Source organism: Carcharodon carcharias, chromosome 2, assembly GCF_017639515.1.
Source record: "Carcharodon carcharias isolate sCarCar2 chromosome 2, sCarCar2.pri, whole genome shotgun sequence".
NCBI classification, from domain to species: domain Eukaryota; kingdom Metazoa; phylum Chordata; class Chondrichthyes; order Lamniformes; family Lamnidae; genus Carcharodon; species Carcharodon carcharias.
The window spans coordinates 75,160,156-75,176,306 of record NC_054468.1 but is presented as its reverse complement, the minus strand read 5'-3'; the positions used below and the strand labels follow the sequence as shown (position 1 = coordinate 75,176,306).

The following is a 16,151-nucleotide window of genomic DNA, read 5'->3' as shown; positions in this document are numbered from 1 at the left end:
AATATATATTTTTCCATTCAATAAGTTCACCTTCTTCCCGCTTAAAAAGAGACCGGTATATAAATGTCCACACACACAGTAATCCTTATTGTCTTCTCAAAAGAAAAGACATCCCTCTTTGAGGATCTCCAATAACTTTTTGGAGCTCACTCCTCTTTTTGTGAAGCAGTCGGACAATTGGTAGCTGCTATCCATCCATTTGATCTTGGCAATCTCCTTATTCTCTTAACACCTGTTTTAAGCTTGCAATATCAATTTGCAATCTCTTTTCGTTAATGCACTTCATAGAGTGAACATTTTCCCAGAGTGACTTATTGTCTATAAGACATTCAACAGTTATTGTTCCTGAATACCCTTTTCCATTTAAAATGTCTGCTTTGATTTGATTTGAAGAATGCTATATCTACCACCTCACAAGGACGCGAGTCTCCGCTGCCAACGTACTTTTTACAACCCTTAGTATCTTTTTAGCTTCCCATGCCAATGGGCAACATTTACCTTTTTCCCCCTTGAGAATTATTATAAATCCTCCCACACTCAAAAATCCATCATACAGATTTGCATGAGACGCATCATTAAACACGATCAGTTTCATTTTCGCTTAAAGATGGGAATTTCAAAACATACTGCTCCAGTTTTAATTTTGTCATTGTTTTGTTTGTTGGAATGATTTCTTCAACTGTGGGATCATTCATTTTAGCGCTCAATTCCAAAACGTCAAAACTGATGTCCGGCCTTGTTTGCTTGCCTAGCCAATTAAGTTGCCCAATTAGACTGAGTTCCTCTTTTTTCTGTTTCAGAAGCTGTTGTATCTTTCTGGGAGGCCCTCCCATGACTAATTGTAATGGTGTTGAAATTCTCCAAAGTAGGATTGCTGATGTAAAATGATTTGTGATCTGCCTTGCCTGATTTCCAATCCAATGTATTTAAACACACGAGAAGCCTCACTTCCAATTTTGAACTCCGTTCTGAGCCCATTCATAACAACCGTTTCAAATTTGCTACTACCTCCCTACAAAAAATTGTCTTCATGCATCATAAAGATGCCTGCAAATTTCCCTCCATGGTGCCAATAAACATTGCCGTGTCTGCTTCCAACTGAAGACAGACCAACTTTAACAAAACTGTCTTCACTGAGAAATATCAAATCCTGGAGGCTTCATTTAAATTGTATACACATTTATTTAGCTTCCAGAGTGTCCTTTCTGTGTTTGGGTGCCCCTTTCGTGGAAGGAGAAAGAATTCCCTTTGAAGTTGATGTCCCTGCAAAAAGGCAGCTTTAATATCAATTGACTTACATTTCCAAGCATTTGTAGCTAACAGAGCCAAAAAGATCTTCAGAATAACTTTTCCTGCCGTAGGTGAAGCTACACTTATATCCTGGTCACCCAATTTTCCTTCAAACCCTTGTGCCACTAGCCTGGCTTTAGCTTTATAAGTCCATCAGGAAGCACCTTTTCCATGCATATCCATCTGTGAGATAGAGCTGCTTGTCTCTGATCTGGCACCTGTTTGTATACCCCAAATTCTTTCCAACTATGTAGTTCTTGCTGTTTGGCATTCTTTAATTTATCGTCTAATTTGTTTGAAGCTACTAAGACTTCTCGATCACATGGGCTTCTGCACCTTGGAGCATTACCAGTCTGTGCCATATTCCTTGACCTTGTTAAGCTATGCCCTCTATCCTGCCTCCTATCATGCTCTGGACTGTTACTGTTTGATTTCCCTCTCCCATTTATAAATGCTCTTTCAACAGTTCGCGATCTCTTTCTACAGGCATGTTCACTCCCAGACCCACTGTCTAGACTGATACTGCGTTTCTGTGCCTTCCATTGTTGTGCTTCATGTTCCCAATCCATAGGCCTGAACCCCAGTCTTTTATCTTGTACATTTAACCAGTTTTTATTTTTCAGTGACCTTCCCTGCTCTACCTACAATCGTCGCATCCCTCCATTGACTGGCCCCTTCTAGCAAGTATGAAACTTTAGTGCCAGCTTTCGGCAGTTGTCCTCTAGGACAAATCGCCTCATCTTGTTCATCCGAATTACTGTGTCCATCTTCAAATATCCTGTCAACCTCAGCAACCTGGTCCTCACCATCATGCAACATATGGGTATGCAAAGTACGTGGTTCCTCATCCTTTCCTGCTACCCTTTCTGGACCCACAAATTTGTAATCTGCGCCAACTAACCTTAATGAGTGTACCCAAATAGCCTGGTTCCCATGCTGTAAAATGACTGTTTTACCATCTTAACCTATAACTTTCCCCAGGTCTTTCCATTTGTTAAGTCCTTTTTTGTAGTATACCATGTCTCCCTGATTAAAAATAGTTTCTGACGGTCGTATGTTGTGTCTTAGAGCTCGCTGAATTCTTTCTGAAATTTTGGCTTCAAGGAACACTCTTCTACCTGCATGCAGTGCATTTAAATGCTCAGAAAAGATAGAGTTAATCGTAGCTCCCTCCCAAGCTGGGGGATGATCACTCGGGACTGAAGGAATTTTTTGGGTTTCTACCAAAAACCAGCTGATATGGACTGTAGTCCCCAACCATCTTCAGTGAATTCTTGGCATTAACAGCCTATTCTAGAGCTGATGTTAATTTATATCTTGGTCTATCTGCCAACATTTTACGGAGCACCTCCTATCACTGTGTGATTCCTTTCACACACTCTAACCTCTAAAAGGGCTTTCTGCTGCTGTGTTCATTACTATTATACTGATGAGTTTCAGAATGCGTGCAAAAACATGGTTAGCAAATTCTGCCCCACCCTCCCATTATCAGTGAGAAATTTCACTGGTGGTCCCAACCCAGTCCCTATCCCCTCTTCCATTACCTGATCCACAATTATTTTCTTTAGTGTGTATGATTGTTGACTGGCTAAACCTTGTTGCCAAATCAACGAAATGTGAAATAAAAATGTTCTTTTCTTTATCCCACACCTTTAAATCCATTGCCACAGCTTCATTGAAATCCTTCACTAAAGGTATACTCACTATGGGCCATGATGGTGTCCTTCTGTATTTCTTATAAATATTGCACCTATCTGTTATCTCCTCTATAAGTTTAGTGTACTCTCTATCCCTTAGCAAAATTTTTAATCTTTGGGAAGAAGGATGGGCAAACTGCCGATGCAATTTTAGTGCAATTAGCTTTTTGTCTTCCAAATTCCTATCCCCTGCACTAATAGCACGTCTTTAATATCTTTAGTAGAAAATTTAGGTTTTATTAAAGGAATACACAGTAGTGTCTAGATTGGGTAAATTGTACATCCGCAGGTTTTCCAAATACAATGGCCTTGTCATTTTCCATGTCCAGCTTCATTTGTGCTTTCTTCATCGATAGTCTGATCAACAGTAACAGTATTTCGCTGGACATTACATCTGTGCTGATGAAATGATTGACTCCAGCTATCTTACAGGGAATCACTACCCTTTTTAAAGATTTTAGGGTATTATGTCCAAATCTAAAAGTGGTGGAACTCTCAAGTTCATTAACCTTATTCCGATCCTTGTCATTTAAGGAGTCCAGGAAGCATTTCAACCAGTCTATTCCATAGACTGTAGATGTGCATCTGCTATTTAGGACCGCAGAACTGAAGGGCTCTGCAAACTAGACATTCGTCACCAGGGTGAAACTTCTTGTAACTAATACAATGCCCTCTCTTTGGTCAATATCTTCCATTTTCTTTTTCTAAGTCTTCTGTCTCATGTTTAATTTCAAACACCTTATATTGTTTAGGACAGTTCATTTTGAATTGACTTGCAATTTTGAATCGCATCTAAAACATCAATTGACCACACCCTGGGCATTTCTGGGGTTCATTCTTTTGCTGTAATTCTCCAATTCTTTTCTCCTGCTGTAATTGTCAATGACGTTTCCATCTTCCATTGTTTCTAGTTACAAATCTCCTTTCGTTTTGATGCCTGCGTCTTGCTTCCAGACGATTTTGCCATCCTGTTAGCATTGCACCCTCCATTTTCTGTCTTATCGCCAAATGACCCATTTGCACTATGAATGCTGCCAGAAAGGAATGTTTTCCACAGAATTTCTTTTTCGAGCTTCTGACATCTGTTCTAGCAGTGTGTGTCTTTCTGCAAACTTAACTCCTGTCAAAACCAGAAGCCTGTCCATATTTGATACTTTGGCACAGTCCAGTAACTTAAATGCCAGAACTGACTGGGGAATTTCTAGATGGAATTTTTGCAGTCTTGCATATAGTCTACTGAATTCTATTATGTAATCTTATATGGAACTATCCTCCAACTTGCTAAATTTGTCAAAATCTGACTATGCTTCGTAAGCACTTAATAAGTCATCCTTCTGATAGATTTTATCCATAAAATCTAATAACGTTTCCAAACCTTCATCTGTGTTTAAATGCTCAGGCTCTAGCTCCGAAAATACCTTGCATCTTATTTTGCTTTTGTATGGTCATGAAAGTGCCAAGGCCATTCCTTGTTCTCTCTTGGCAAGAATGTAACCAGTGTCCACATAGTTACTTCATTCTTCCATTGCTCGTAGGCCTCACTCTCAGAAAAGATCAGTGGGTAATCATACCCAGAAACTTTACATTTTGATTCAGCCATTCTCCAAAATCACTCCAAACCATTCTTCTCAAAGTTAACTCCAAAAGCAGTCTTTTGTCTGAAGAAAGTTTAGTTTCCGATCTTTCACTTCCAAGCAGTAAGCACCCACTGCTACCACTGTTAAGCTCCAGTAACTGTTTGGCAATAAAGACAGAGCCCAAGACTGGTTTCTTCAAACAGTGTTTTATTTTTAGTGCATAAAACTCTACAGACAGAACTTGCCTGTTTTCCCTTTTACTCTTTTGATTAAACCAATTAAGCTAAATTAAACAAAATGAAGGACAAAGTAAGAAACAGCCTCTTAAAGGGGTACTGCTAAAAGAAAGACTAATCTTAAAGGAAACTACAAACATCAAATTGAAATATGATTCAAGACGGCCAGTAAAGCACCCCAGTCCCCACAGTGCCCTCTGGGCACCGAAGGCCTCGGTGCTGGCAGACACCGCGTGCTCCATCTCCAGGGACACTCAGTCTATGCGAACATAGCCGCAGAAGAGGGGTAGATAATCAGGCCGGACGACCTCCTTGGTCACCCACTGCTTTAATCTGTTGATGGCCAACTTGGCCAGGCCCAGGAGCAGGTTCAAGATGTGGTTCTCCTCCTTCCCCGCCCTTCTCCGTGCTGGGTGCCCATAGATCAGGAGCTTTTCCTTTTTATACATCCAAATGGGTACTTGGGTTGTTAACTGATAATTAGCAATTGAACTCTTTGTGACTGTTTCCTTCCCCAACAGGTGGTGATACTGTGTAAACATAGCAGTGATGGTAATGGAAAGATCACTATTAATCGCAGCAGATAAAGTTCAAAAAGTGAATCTCAGAAATAAATGTTGTTAAATGGTGCATGCTAAAGAAAAATGCATAAGGATTGGATTCTCTTCTGGTCTGTATTAGGTATCCTGATAACTACATAAACTTAACTTTATTGTTATGGGTTATGATTTTTTTAAAATCTCTCAATAATGCTCAGCACTAGCTGCCAAACAATTGTTAAATCCGTAAGTGCATAAATGTTCCATTGAGCGAGATAACTAACTAAATACCCCAGTGCATTTCAAAATGACTAACCAGGTGCATGATACATGTTTGTTTGCTCATACCTATTGCTGTTTAATTAAGAGTTGAGTTTTATTTATTCTTTCAGGTTTTGGCTTTGGAGTCCCTAAACTTCAGCTAGTGTTGAAGGTGAAGATCAATCTCACTATTGCAGACTGTTTGACACCGACAGTTCAGCAAGTTTAGGCATGTTCCAGAGATGCCAAATGACTTCGTTTTGCGTGTAAGTCTTTTTATGTTATCTTAAATGCTTCTGACCTTCTATACTGCAATAAGGAAAGAAAAGGATGATTCCCATAAAAATTCAGTGAAATTAGCCAGTAAGTAGAAAAACCCAGGGGCAGCCTTATGGTGCTCTGGGTGAACTTGCATTTTAGTACACTTTCTTTCATGTATGCAGTAGTATTCGTGAAGAGAATCACCACATTTAAATGCCTAAACCTTCTTGTTTCCATTATAAGCAAAGGCAACTTGCCAACAGATTGACATCATAAGAGTCATAGAGTTTTACAGCACAGATAGAAACCCTTCGGCCCAGGGTGTCTGCACCGGTCATCAAGCCCCCATCTACTCTAACCCCATTTTCTAGCACTTGGCTCATAGCCTTGTATGCTGTGGCATTTCAAGTGTTCATCTAAATACTACTAAAATGTTGTGAGGGTTCCTGCCTCTACCACCCTTTCAGGCAGAGTTCCAGATATCCCTCACCCTCTGGGTGAAAAGATTTTTCCTCAAATCCCCACTAAACCTCCTGCCCCTTATCTTAAATCTAATCCCCTGGTTATTGACCCCTCTACTAAGGGGAAAGGTTTCTTCCTATCTACCCTATCTATGCCCCTCATAATTTTGTACACCTTAACCAGGTCCCCCCCTCAGCCTTCTCTGCTCTAAGGAAAACAACCCCAGCCTATCTATTCTCTCTTCATAGTTGAAATGCTCCAGCTCAGGCAACATCCCGGTGAATCTCCTCAGCGCCCTCTCCAGTGCAATCACATCCTCCCTATAGTGTGATGACCAGAACAGCACACAGTACTCCAGCTGTGGCCTAACTAACACTTTATACGGCTCCATCATAACCTCTCTGCTCTAGTATTCAGTGTCTTGACTAGTAAAGGCAAGTATCCCATATGCCTTCTTAACCACCTTATCTACCTGTCCTGCTGCCTTAAAGGATCTATGGACATGCACACCAAGATCCCGTTGATTCTCTGAACTTCCTAGGGCCCTACCATTCATCGTGTACTCCCTTACCTTTTTAGTCTTTCTAAAATGCATCACCTCTCACTTTTCAGGATTAAATTCCATTTGCCACTGTTCTGCCCACCTGACCAGCCCGTCTATATCATCCTGTAGTCTAAGGCTTTCCTCCTCGTTATTCACCACACCACCAATTTTCGTGTCATTTGTGAACTAACTGATCATACCACCTACGTTCATGTCTAGATCATTAATGTACACTACAAACAGCAAGGGATCCAGCATCAAATCCACTGGACCCAGGCTTCCAGTCACAAAAACAACCTTTGACTATCGCCCTCTGCCTCCTGCCACAAAGACAATTTTGATCCAATTTGCCAAATTACCCTGGATCCCATGGGCACTTGCCTTCTTGATCAGTCTCCATGCGAGACCTTGTCAGGAGCCTTACTGAAGCCCATGTGGACTATGTCAACTGCACCACCATCATCTACACACTTAGTCACCTCCTCAAAATTCGATCACATTTGTTAGACATGATCTCCCCCTGACAAAACCATGCTGACTATTCTTGATTAATCCCTCCCTCTCCAAGTGGAGATTCATTCAGTCCCTCAGAATTTTTTTCCAAAAGTTTCTCTACCACTGATGTTAGACTCACGGGCCTATAGTGCCCTGGTTTATTTCTATCACCCTTCTTGAATAATGGTATCACATTCACTGTCCTCCAGTCATCTGGCACCTCTCCTGTTTGAAAATTAATGTCAGGTCCCCTGCAATCTCTCTTGCCTCCCACAACAATCTGGGATACATCTCATCTGGGCCTGGGCCACTTTTAAGCCCACTAAAACCGCTAATATCTCCTCCCTCTCAATGTTAATTTGTTCAAGTATATCACAGACCCCTCCCTGATTTCTATACCTACACTGTCCTTTTCTGTAGTGAATACAAATGCAACGTACACATTTAAAACCTCACCTATGTCTTCTGGCTCCTTGCACAGATTGCCACTTGGTCCCTAATGGGCTGTACTTTTTCCCTGGTTATCCTCTTATCTCTATTATACTTATAAAACACCTTTGGATTTTCCTTTTGTTTACCTGCCAATGTTTTTTCATGCCCCCTCTTTGCTCTCCTAATTTCTTTTTAAGTAATCCCCTGTGTTTTCTATACTCCTCTAGAGCTTCCTCTGTTTTGAGCCCTTGGTATCTACCATAAGCTTCCCCTTTTCTCCTTATCTAATCCTGTACATTCCTCGACTTCCAGGGTTCTCTGGACTTGTTGGTCCCACCCTTCACCTTTACAGGAACATGTTGGCCCTGCACTCTGTTTCCTTTTTGAATGACTCCCACTGCTCTGATGTAGATTTTCCTACAAGTAGCTGCTCCCAGTCCACTTTGGCCAGATCCTGTTTTACCATATTAAAATCATATTTCCCCCAATTCAAAACCTTTATTTCCAGTCCATCCTTGTCTTTTTCCATAACTACCTTTTTAAATCTTACTGAGTTATGTTCACTATCACCGAAATGCTCCCCACTGACACTTCTTCCACTTGTCTGGCTTCATTCCCTAAAATTAGGTCCAGCACCACCTTGTAGGACGTTATGTGCTGGCTTAAAAGGGTCTCCTGGATATATTTTAAGAACTCTGCCTCCTCTAAGCCTTTCATACTCTGTCTATCCTAGTTACTATTGGGGAAGTTGAAATCCCCGACTATTATTACCCTATTATTTTACACTTTTCTGAGATTTGCCTACATATCTGCCCTTCTATCTCTTGCTGACTGGGGGTCTACAGTACACTCCCAGCAATGTGATTGTCCCCTTTTTGTTTTTAAGTTCTACCCACATGGCCTCATTTGAGGAACCTTCTAAGATATTATCCCTCCTTATTGCAATAATTGACACTTTGATTTCTCCCCCGCGCCCCCTTCTCGCCTGAAGATTCTATACCCTGGAATATTGAGATGCGAGTCCTCCCCCTCCCTCAACCATGTCTCCGTGATAGCAATGATATCATATCTCCATGTGTTAATTAACATACTCAACTCATCTACCTTACTTGCAAGACTCCTTGCATTAAAATAAATGCCATCCAGCCTTGCCATGCTCCCTTGTGCCTGAACTTGACTACATACGCTCTACCTTTCAGGCGGACTTGGTTTTTCTCCTATACTTGTCTGTACATCACCCCCGTCTATATCTCCACACTGTATCCCATCCCCCTGCCAAATTAGTTTAAACTCCACTCCCCTCTGGCAAGGATGTCCTTCCCATTTCGGCTCAGGTGAAACCATCAGACTTGTATAGGCCCCACCTTCCCCAGAAACGGATCCAGTGATCCAGGAATTTATAGCCCCCCTACTCCTGCACCAATTCTTCAGCCACGCATTGATCTGCTCTATCTGCCTATTCCTATACTCACTAGCATGTCTGGGAGTAATCCAGAGATTACAACCTTTTGAGGTCCTGCTTTTTAATCTGTTACCTAGCTCCCTAAATTCTTATTGCAGGACTTCATCCTTCTTTCTACCTATGTCGTCAGTACCAATGTGAACCACAATCTCTGATGGTAAGCCCTCCCCCTTCAGAATGCCCTGCAGCCTTTCAGTGACATGACCCTAGCCCCAGGGAGGCAACACACTATCCTGGGATCACATCTGAGGCCATCTTCCATGCAAATTTCACCGATAACGATAATCAGAGTGACTCATTCCTAATTACAATAAAGGTGCAAGATTCATTCACCCCTATTTTTGGGCACACAATTTTCTAGCCATGCAGTTCATCTGAATGATTTGTACTCCAGTTTTGGTGTGTCCAGTGCTACGTTCCCCTTCTCAATGCCGCTATTGCATTCTAAACACAGCAGGATGTCTTTTAAAGGAAAAAGTGGAAATAAAAAGATAGTTGCAGTGGAAATTCTTGAATACTGAACACCAGGGCAGGTAGAGGGATCCAAGCTCATGGATGTGGCATTGGAGGCATTAGTGGTGCAGTTTGGCAGGAAAAGAAATGCTATGGTCTTGTGAGGAGCCAGGACACCCTCAATGACCACCTTCAGAAGGGAGAGGGAGCAGGTGGCCAGTAAGGGCAACTCATTGAGTCTGAATCCGAGAACCAGGCAGCAATGCCACAACAAAGTGATCCTAGTGTTGGCCAAGGTCAGTGAGTACATCTTCACATGACTTCTCTTATTCACCACATTACCAACTCATGCTGCTCAGTGCATCACACCCCCATCACTCACCCAAAGACTCATATCAAACATCCAGGTACTCCACCTCACCCTCACACACATGCCAATGCTGGGAGCTTCACATCCATCTCTCTCAGCCTCCACATACCTCCAACTATTCAGCTATGGTAGACACATCACCATACACAGTGCTATACAATCACTGACATTCAGCCCTCTCTTTTGCAGGAAAAGGTGGCACATATTAGAAGGGAGCAGAACAGAAGTGGTGTGGGTGGTGTGATGAGGGAGGGCACGAAGGTGGTGGGTGACAAGGACACAGCATCCTCTGAGCCCTGTGGAAGAGATGCCTCTGTGCATCATGAGTTCAGGTGCAATGGAGTTCACCAAATCCTGCATCACTAAGAGCTTTGAGGATAAGAAATCTTCCTTTTTTTTGTTCATTCATGGGTGTTGCTGGCTAGGCCAGCATTTATTGCCTATCCCTAATTCACCTTGAGAAGGTAGTGGTGAGCTGCCTCCTTGAACCACTGCAGTCCTGTGGTATAGGTATGCACACAGTGCTGTTAAATCTCAAATCCCAGCACACCCTCATCCTGCTAACTGGCATGATTTTTAATATTTTTTTATTAAACACAAAGGTTACTTTGTTAATTTTGTGGATCAAATGGTTTATTTAGAAAACTGTCTAAACTTATCTGTTACACACCATCAGCCTTGGTAATAGCAGGTCCACCTGACAATTTTCATGTCACTCTGATGGAGGAGGGAAGGCAGGGGTGGGAAATGCCATTTTGGCCCATGCTTCTAATTACTATCCACCAACCCTACTCGTACGGTTTGTATGTGGATAGTGGAGGAGGAGAGGGTCAAATTTGGGCAGATTTGGTTTGGCTTTGATGTTCACATGGTGTGTGGAGACCTGGGGTTCAAATTTTGCTGTGAACTTGTTGAGCAAGTTGCCAAAATAAAAAATGGCCTGAATACAATGCAGTGGACTATTAATCTTAACAGAAAACAAAAAAAAATATGCTTTTTACTTTATGAATCAAATTTATGAGTTGACAGGATCAATGCAGAGACTATTATGCAGCTGTTCAGTTGTTTTTACGGTGGATCTTAACCTCTAACTTTATTGTAATAAATTGTTTTCTTTCTCCCTCTTCACTGTGAGGAGTGTTCATGTTGTTGGGGTGGAGGAGGGAGCTGCAGGGGTAGGGTTAAGATGTGCAAAGGGGAAGAGGTTGTGGGTGAGAGGGTACAGTGGGGTGAGGTTCAGAGGTGCAGAAAATTTAGGTATGAGAGTGTGGGAGAGGGGCAGAAGGGTTAACAGAGAGAAAGGGAGATTGTAAATTTTGTTATTAACTTTATCAATAGTTAAGCCCAGGCAAATTATGCAGCAATTGGCCAACACTAGCTTAGTGCAGCAAACAACAATAGGATGGAAATAGAGCTTCTTGAAATGTTTGAGCTTCAAGTTGAGTTAAAGAACTTGTTGTTTTATTGTTTATTTTCTGTGGGCTGATTGCTTTCTGACCGAGGAACAAAACCTACCTTAGGTTGCAGCAGTTGATCAGAGCCTCTGGTGAGTACCATAACCCACGGTGGAAAAAAAGTTTTGTATTGTTTTTGTGATGATTCATGGAACAGGCAGGTTTCATCAAGAAACTGTTAACCTCACAGAGATTTACCGATGCTTTCACGCTCGACCAGGACTCTCATCAGGAAGCTCCATCCCCTGGATTGCTCGCGCTAGAAGCTCACTGGTTGGAGCCTCCTGCAGTACATCATGTGACCCTCAATTGACAGAAGGGAGAGACTATATCCCCAGTTACTACAGTTTTTAAAAGTTGCACTCAGTATTAAGATGGTTCTGCTCTTTCTGCAGTGTATATGCTGTGAAAACCACATGGAAATTTACTCTAAGCGTTTGAGTAGGCTTGCCTCAACCAGCAAGCAGAAAACCCTTTAACAGTAAGTGTTATTGGGTAGAAAAGCAGTGTAAAGAAAAGCAATTGTAAAAGTGTTTTGAAGAGTGAGGTGGGTTTTTTTCCACATTCACTTTGTCAATCTGCAACTTTTGAAATTTTAGTTGGAAAAGATGACTTTGGACTTCAAGCCAATGAAAGGCATCTTTCATTTAAAAAAATGCTTCTACCAAATAGCACAATAGGAGAAGGTGAGCTGGAAAAATATAGTTTATTTTATTTTAAGAAATAAAGGATTAGGAGAAAAATGGTGCTACATATGTAGAAAATAAAGGGGTGGAATGAGGGTAAGGAATGATAAGGTAGGTAGAATGAAAGGCACTTGTTTTTCCAAAGTGCTTTTCAAAACCAGAAGTTTTTCTCAAACTAGATCCTTCTATTTTTGCTTGTATGAGATCGATTTATCCTAAATAAATCCATCTAAAGCACGTAGAACTAATTCAGAGTGAGGATAAAGAGTGACAACTGTCTGAAACAGAACTGATAGGACCCCCAACTCGCATTGCACTCATCAGGATAGGTCATAATGCTCACTGAAAGAGAAAGCAAACAGCTGCAGTTAGTTCTTTAACAGGAAAGGTCAGTGTTCTGAATGAGTCATGAAATGTAAAGAAGAAACCTGCCCAAAATGATGAAAACAAGAAATCAAACTATGGATCTTACAATAAATTGCAATCCAATTACCTCAACATTAGCAGCATGCCTGAACCAATAAGTCCTTGCAAATTGGCTGAATGTCAGTGAAAGCTAATGCAAAGTTATGAATCATCGACTATTGAAAGTATATCTCATGCAACAGAACAAAGCTTAAGGCACAATTTAGCCAGCAGCTGAATGTGAAAACTGGATTAACATTTAGTTGGGACCTTTCACCAGAACCGTATTTGATTCATGATTTCTGGTATGTCTAAATGAACACTTCAAAGCATTTTGAATCCATTTTTTCCAAGTATTTGTATTTAATCAAACAAGAACACATGTAAGCAGCATTAATTGCAGAGCTAGTTTAAATTTCATGCATTTTTAAGCATGCATTACTTGCTAAGGAGAAAAATGTATTTTGTTTTGAAATGACACATTTCTGTTGATAAAATATCTGAAATTTCAAAAGTGAAATTTTGTATTGAGTATTGCAGGAAGCTATTAGAGGGGCTGATGGATTTGTACTTATCAAATGGTGGTAGAACTAGGAATGAACAAGAATGTAGCACTTTGACCAAGGATTCAAATGAATTTGGGATATCAGAATTCATAATGGATTGTCATATTGCTAAATTTGACAAGCCATTATTACTTATGCATCAGTGTCACTTGAATAGTTACTTCTGTTATAATCGGATCATGCAGGATCTGGTTTTGATATATTTCCTCTAAGGCTGACTTTGAAAGCATTGCATAAAACACTAGGGTTGATTGTGGCTCCTTGTCTGCTTTTCATATGGCAGTAACATTCTCAAAATGGGGTTGGTAATCTTACCGTCCCATTATAACAGCAGTGCAATTAGCTTCATTTAGAAAGGGTCCTACCACCTTGTTGGTGGCTGCACCAATCTGTTTTTGAAGCCTCAATCTGCCAAGCTGTACCAGGACAGCTGCTTACTCCCCCATAGCTCACCTGCCAGATTTAGAGGAGGCTGCGACCCCAAAATCCCAGGCGTCTGTTCATAGGGATAGGCAGCCGACCAGTGCAGTCTATTGCTCAGTCATCCAAATTCAAAATTGGTGCACCAAGATCTATTCCCATTCTCACTCCGCTCCACTCCCAGTCCCTCAACATCTCACATTTAAAATTCTTATTCTTGTGCTTACCTTGCTCCGTGGCATTGCCTTCCCATCACTGTAGCCTCCTCCAGTCCTGCAACCCCCTTTCAGAATTCTCCATTTCTCTAGCTGTCATCTGCTTCGGATTCTCCTTTTTATTTCACCCCATGATTGGTAGCCATGTCTTCAATCCTTTCATTTATCCACCTTCCCTCTCATCTTTGAAGACCCTCTTTTAGATCTGCCAATTTGATTAATCATTTGGCCCTGCCTCCTAAAGACTGGGTTGTCGCTGCTGGGATTCAGTCTGAATGGAGGCAGGCAGCCGAATGAAAATGGAGCTGACATCCTGCCTAGCAGGTCCGTTTGCGTTGTTGGAAATTTTTGTGAGGGCAGCAGGGGAGGATGGGTCTGCGTACTCGCCGCAGTCATGTTTGCACCAATTGAGGTCATTAAGGGGCTTCTTAAAAGCCCAGCCTTTTCCCTGTTTTGAAATGTGCTGCTGGATCCTTTCAAGGGTTAGCTGTGGTCCTCTGTGGCATATTACAGAAGGATGCACAGTACTGCATCATCCAGGTGACAGATGCCCTCTTAGCTCTGGCTGCAGATTCACAATTGATGGGGCACCACACGTTCAGAGGGTGCTGGTTTTCACTGATATTGCTCGGTTTTCCCCCCTCCATTGCAGAGCACTGTTGATTGGATCAAGGTACCCAGTGACCAGCAGGTGATATTCTTCAACAGGAAGGGCTTCCACGACCTCAATGTTCAACTAGTCTGTGACCACAGTAAGAGCATCCTCCATGTGTGCACCCACTTTCCTGGCAGCTGCCATGACTCTTTCATCCTCCAGCAGTTCAGGTTACTTCAGGGCAACTAGGGATGGGCAATAAATACTGGCCCAGCCAGCGAAGCCCACATTAAAAAAAAGATCTTCACTCCAACCCCTGGATTGTATGGATAGATCTTAAAGATGCGGGGACAGAAAATCCTTTGATGAGATAGTTACTGACCTTTCTGTGGAGCCCCAGACAGAATTAAATCCTGGACTCCAGAATTAAATCCAGGTCAGCATCGATGAAATGAGGGTCTTCTCCTGTGACATCTCTCTTCCCACTGGTGAAGTGGAAAGCTTTGGCATAAATTATAGATCTCGCTCTCAGGACAACCAGCAGCCTCAGTGATGGCTGCCATGGGGTGTCTAAATGAGTCTCACACTTCATGTGAACTACCTCTAATCCTGTGGCTGCTGCCACCACCCACCCCAGCTAAACCCCCATTTCCCCCTTCCCCCACCCCTCTCCGACTGACCCTAAGGGCAGGATTTTACGCTGGCAGGGTTTTATGTTCCCGCTGAAGTTTATGGACTTTTGAATGGCTCACCACATTTTACAGTCCCACCCCGCTGTGACAGAGCTGGAAAATTATGCCAGATGTGGACACTAAACCTGCCTCCATATCAATTAATAGCCCAACCAGTTAAAATTTGAACTTTAGTCAGTTTCTCACCAGAGGCGGGTTTCTGACACAAAAACAGACCCGGCTGCTGCTTTCCGCTTCCATGATGAAAATTCAGCCCCTACTCTCTATTTTGGCTCACTATGTCTTTTGCTTAAGCCTCTGTCAAGCCTCTGGAGATATTTTTCAAGATTAAATTTTATATATAAGTGGAAGTTTGTCTGTTGAGAGCTTTGAAATGGTATTTTTCACATGAAAAGATATAAAAGTAATATAGCGGAGCTTGTACCACATTTTAGAATGCTAGTTTGCCAAAGTCACAGTGGGAGAGGGGGACATAACAGATGTTTCCGTTGCAGGTCCCATCTGCTGCTTGTTTGTTAATGAAGACAAACTGAGTTTTTCTGAGAATGTACAGATGTGAGAATATTGGCTGAAAAAACTTTTGAGATTACGTCTAAAATTTCACATCCTATATTTCAAACCCTGATTACATGTGAGTCACAATTTGTGATGACTCAATTGCTTTCCTTTATTTAATAAGCATATAAGATATAAAAGCAAGAATAGACCATAGGGCCCCTCGAGCCTGATCCACTGCTCAATAAGATCACAGTTGATCTGATCTTGGCCTCAACTCCACTTTTTTCTCCCTGTCCCCCATAACCCTTGACTCCCCTATATTTCAAAAATCTGTCTAACTCAGTATTGAATATATTCAACGACAGGCAGCTGCTGCACCCGACGTGAGGTCGCTCCGGACCTCCCTGCTCACCGTGGAAGGATGGGTAATGAGCTGGGATGCTTGAAGCCCGCACCATCTCCCACAATGGCAATGACCAGCTGTAGCCACTGGTGCTGTGAGGGCTTGCAGGTCCGAGCATAGCCCCAGGAGAACCTGATT

General features: G+C 42.0%; 1 protein-coding gene across 19 annotated transcripts in view; it reads left to right on the top strand.

Moving 5' to 3' along the window:
* Window positions 1-16,151, top strand: part of LOC121275080 (beta-galactoside alpha-2,6-sialyltransferase 1-like) — a 169,185-nt gene that overhangs the window by 84,368 nt on the left and 68,666 nt on the right. For 11 of the 19 annotated variants that reach the window (XM_041182496.1, XM_041182549.1, XM_041182519.1 and 8 more), the window contains 2 exons: window positions 1,914-2,122; window positions 5,732-5,866. Coding sequence is in view for 1 of the 19 variants with exons in the window: in XM_041182603.1 (XP_041038537.1) it covers window positions 5,832-5,864 (33 nt within the window). In the remaining 18 variants the exon portion in view is untranslated. The remainder of the gene's footprint in view (window positions 1-1,913; window positions 2,123-5,731; window positions 5,867-16,151) is intronic. The other 8 variants (XM_041182596.1, XM_041182574.1, XM_041182556.1 and 5 more) reach the window with 3 other exon arrangements.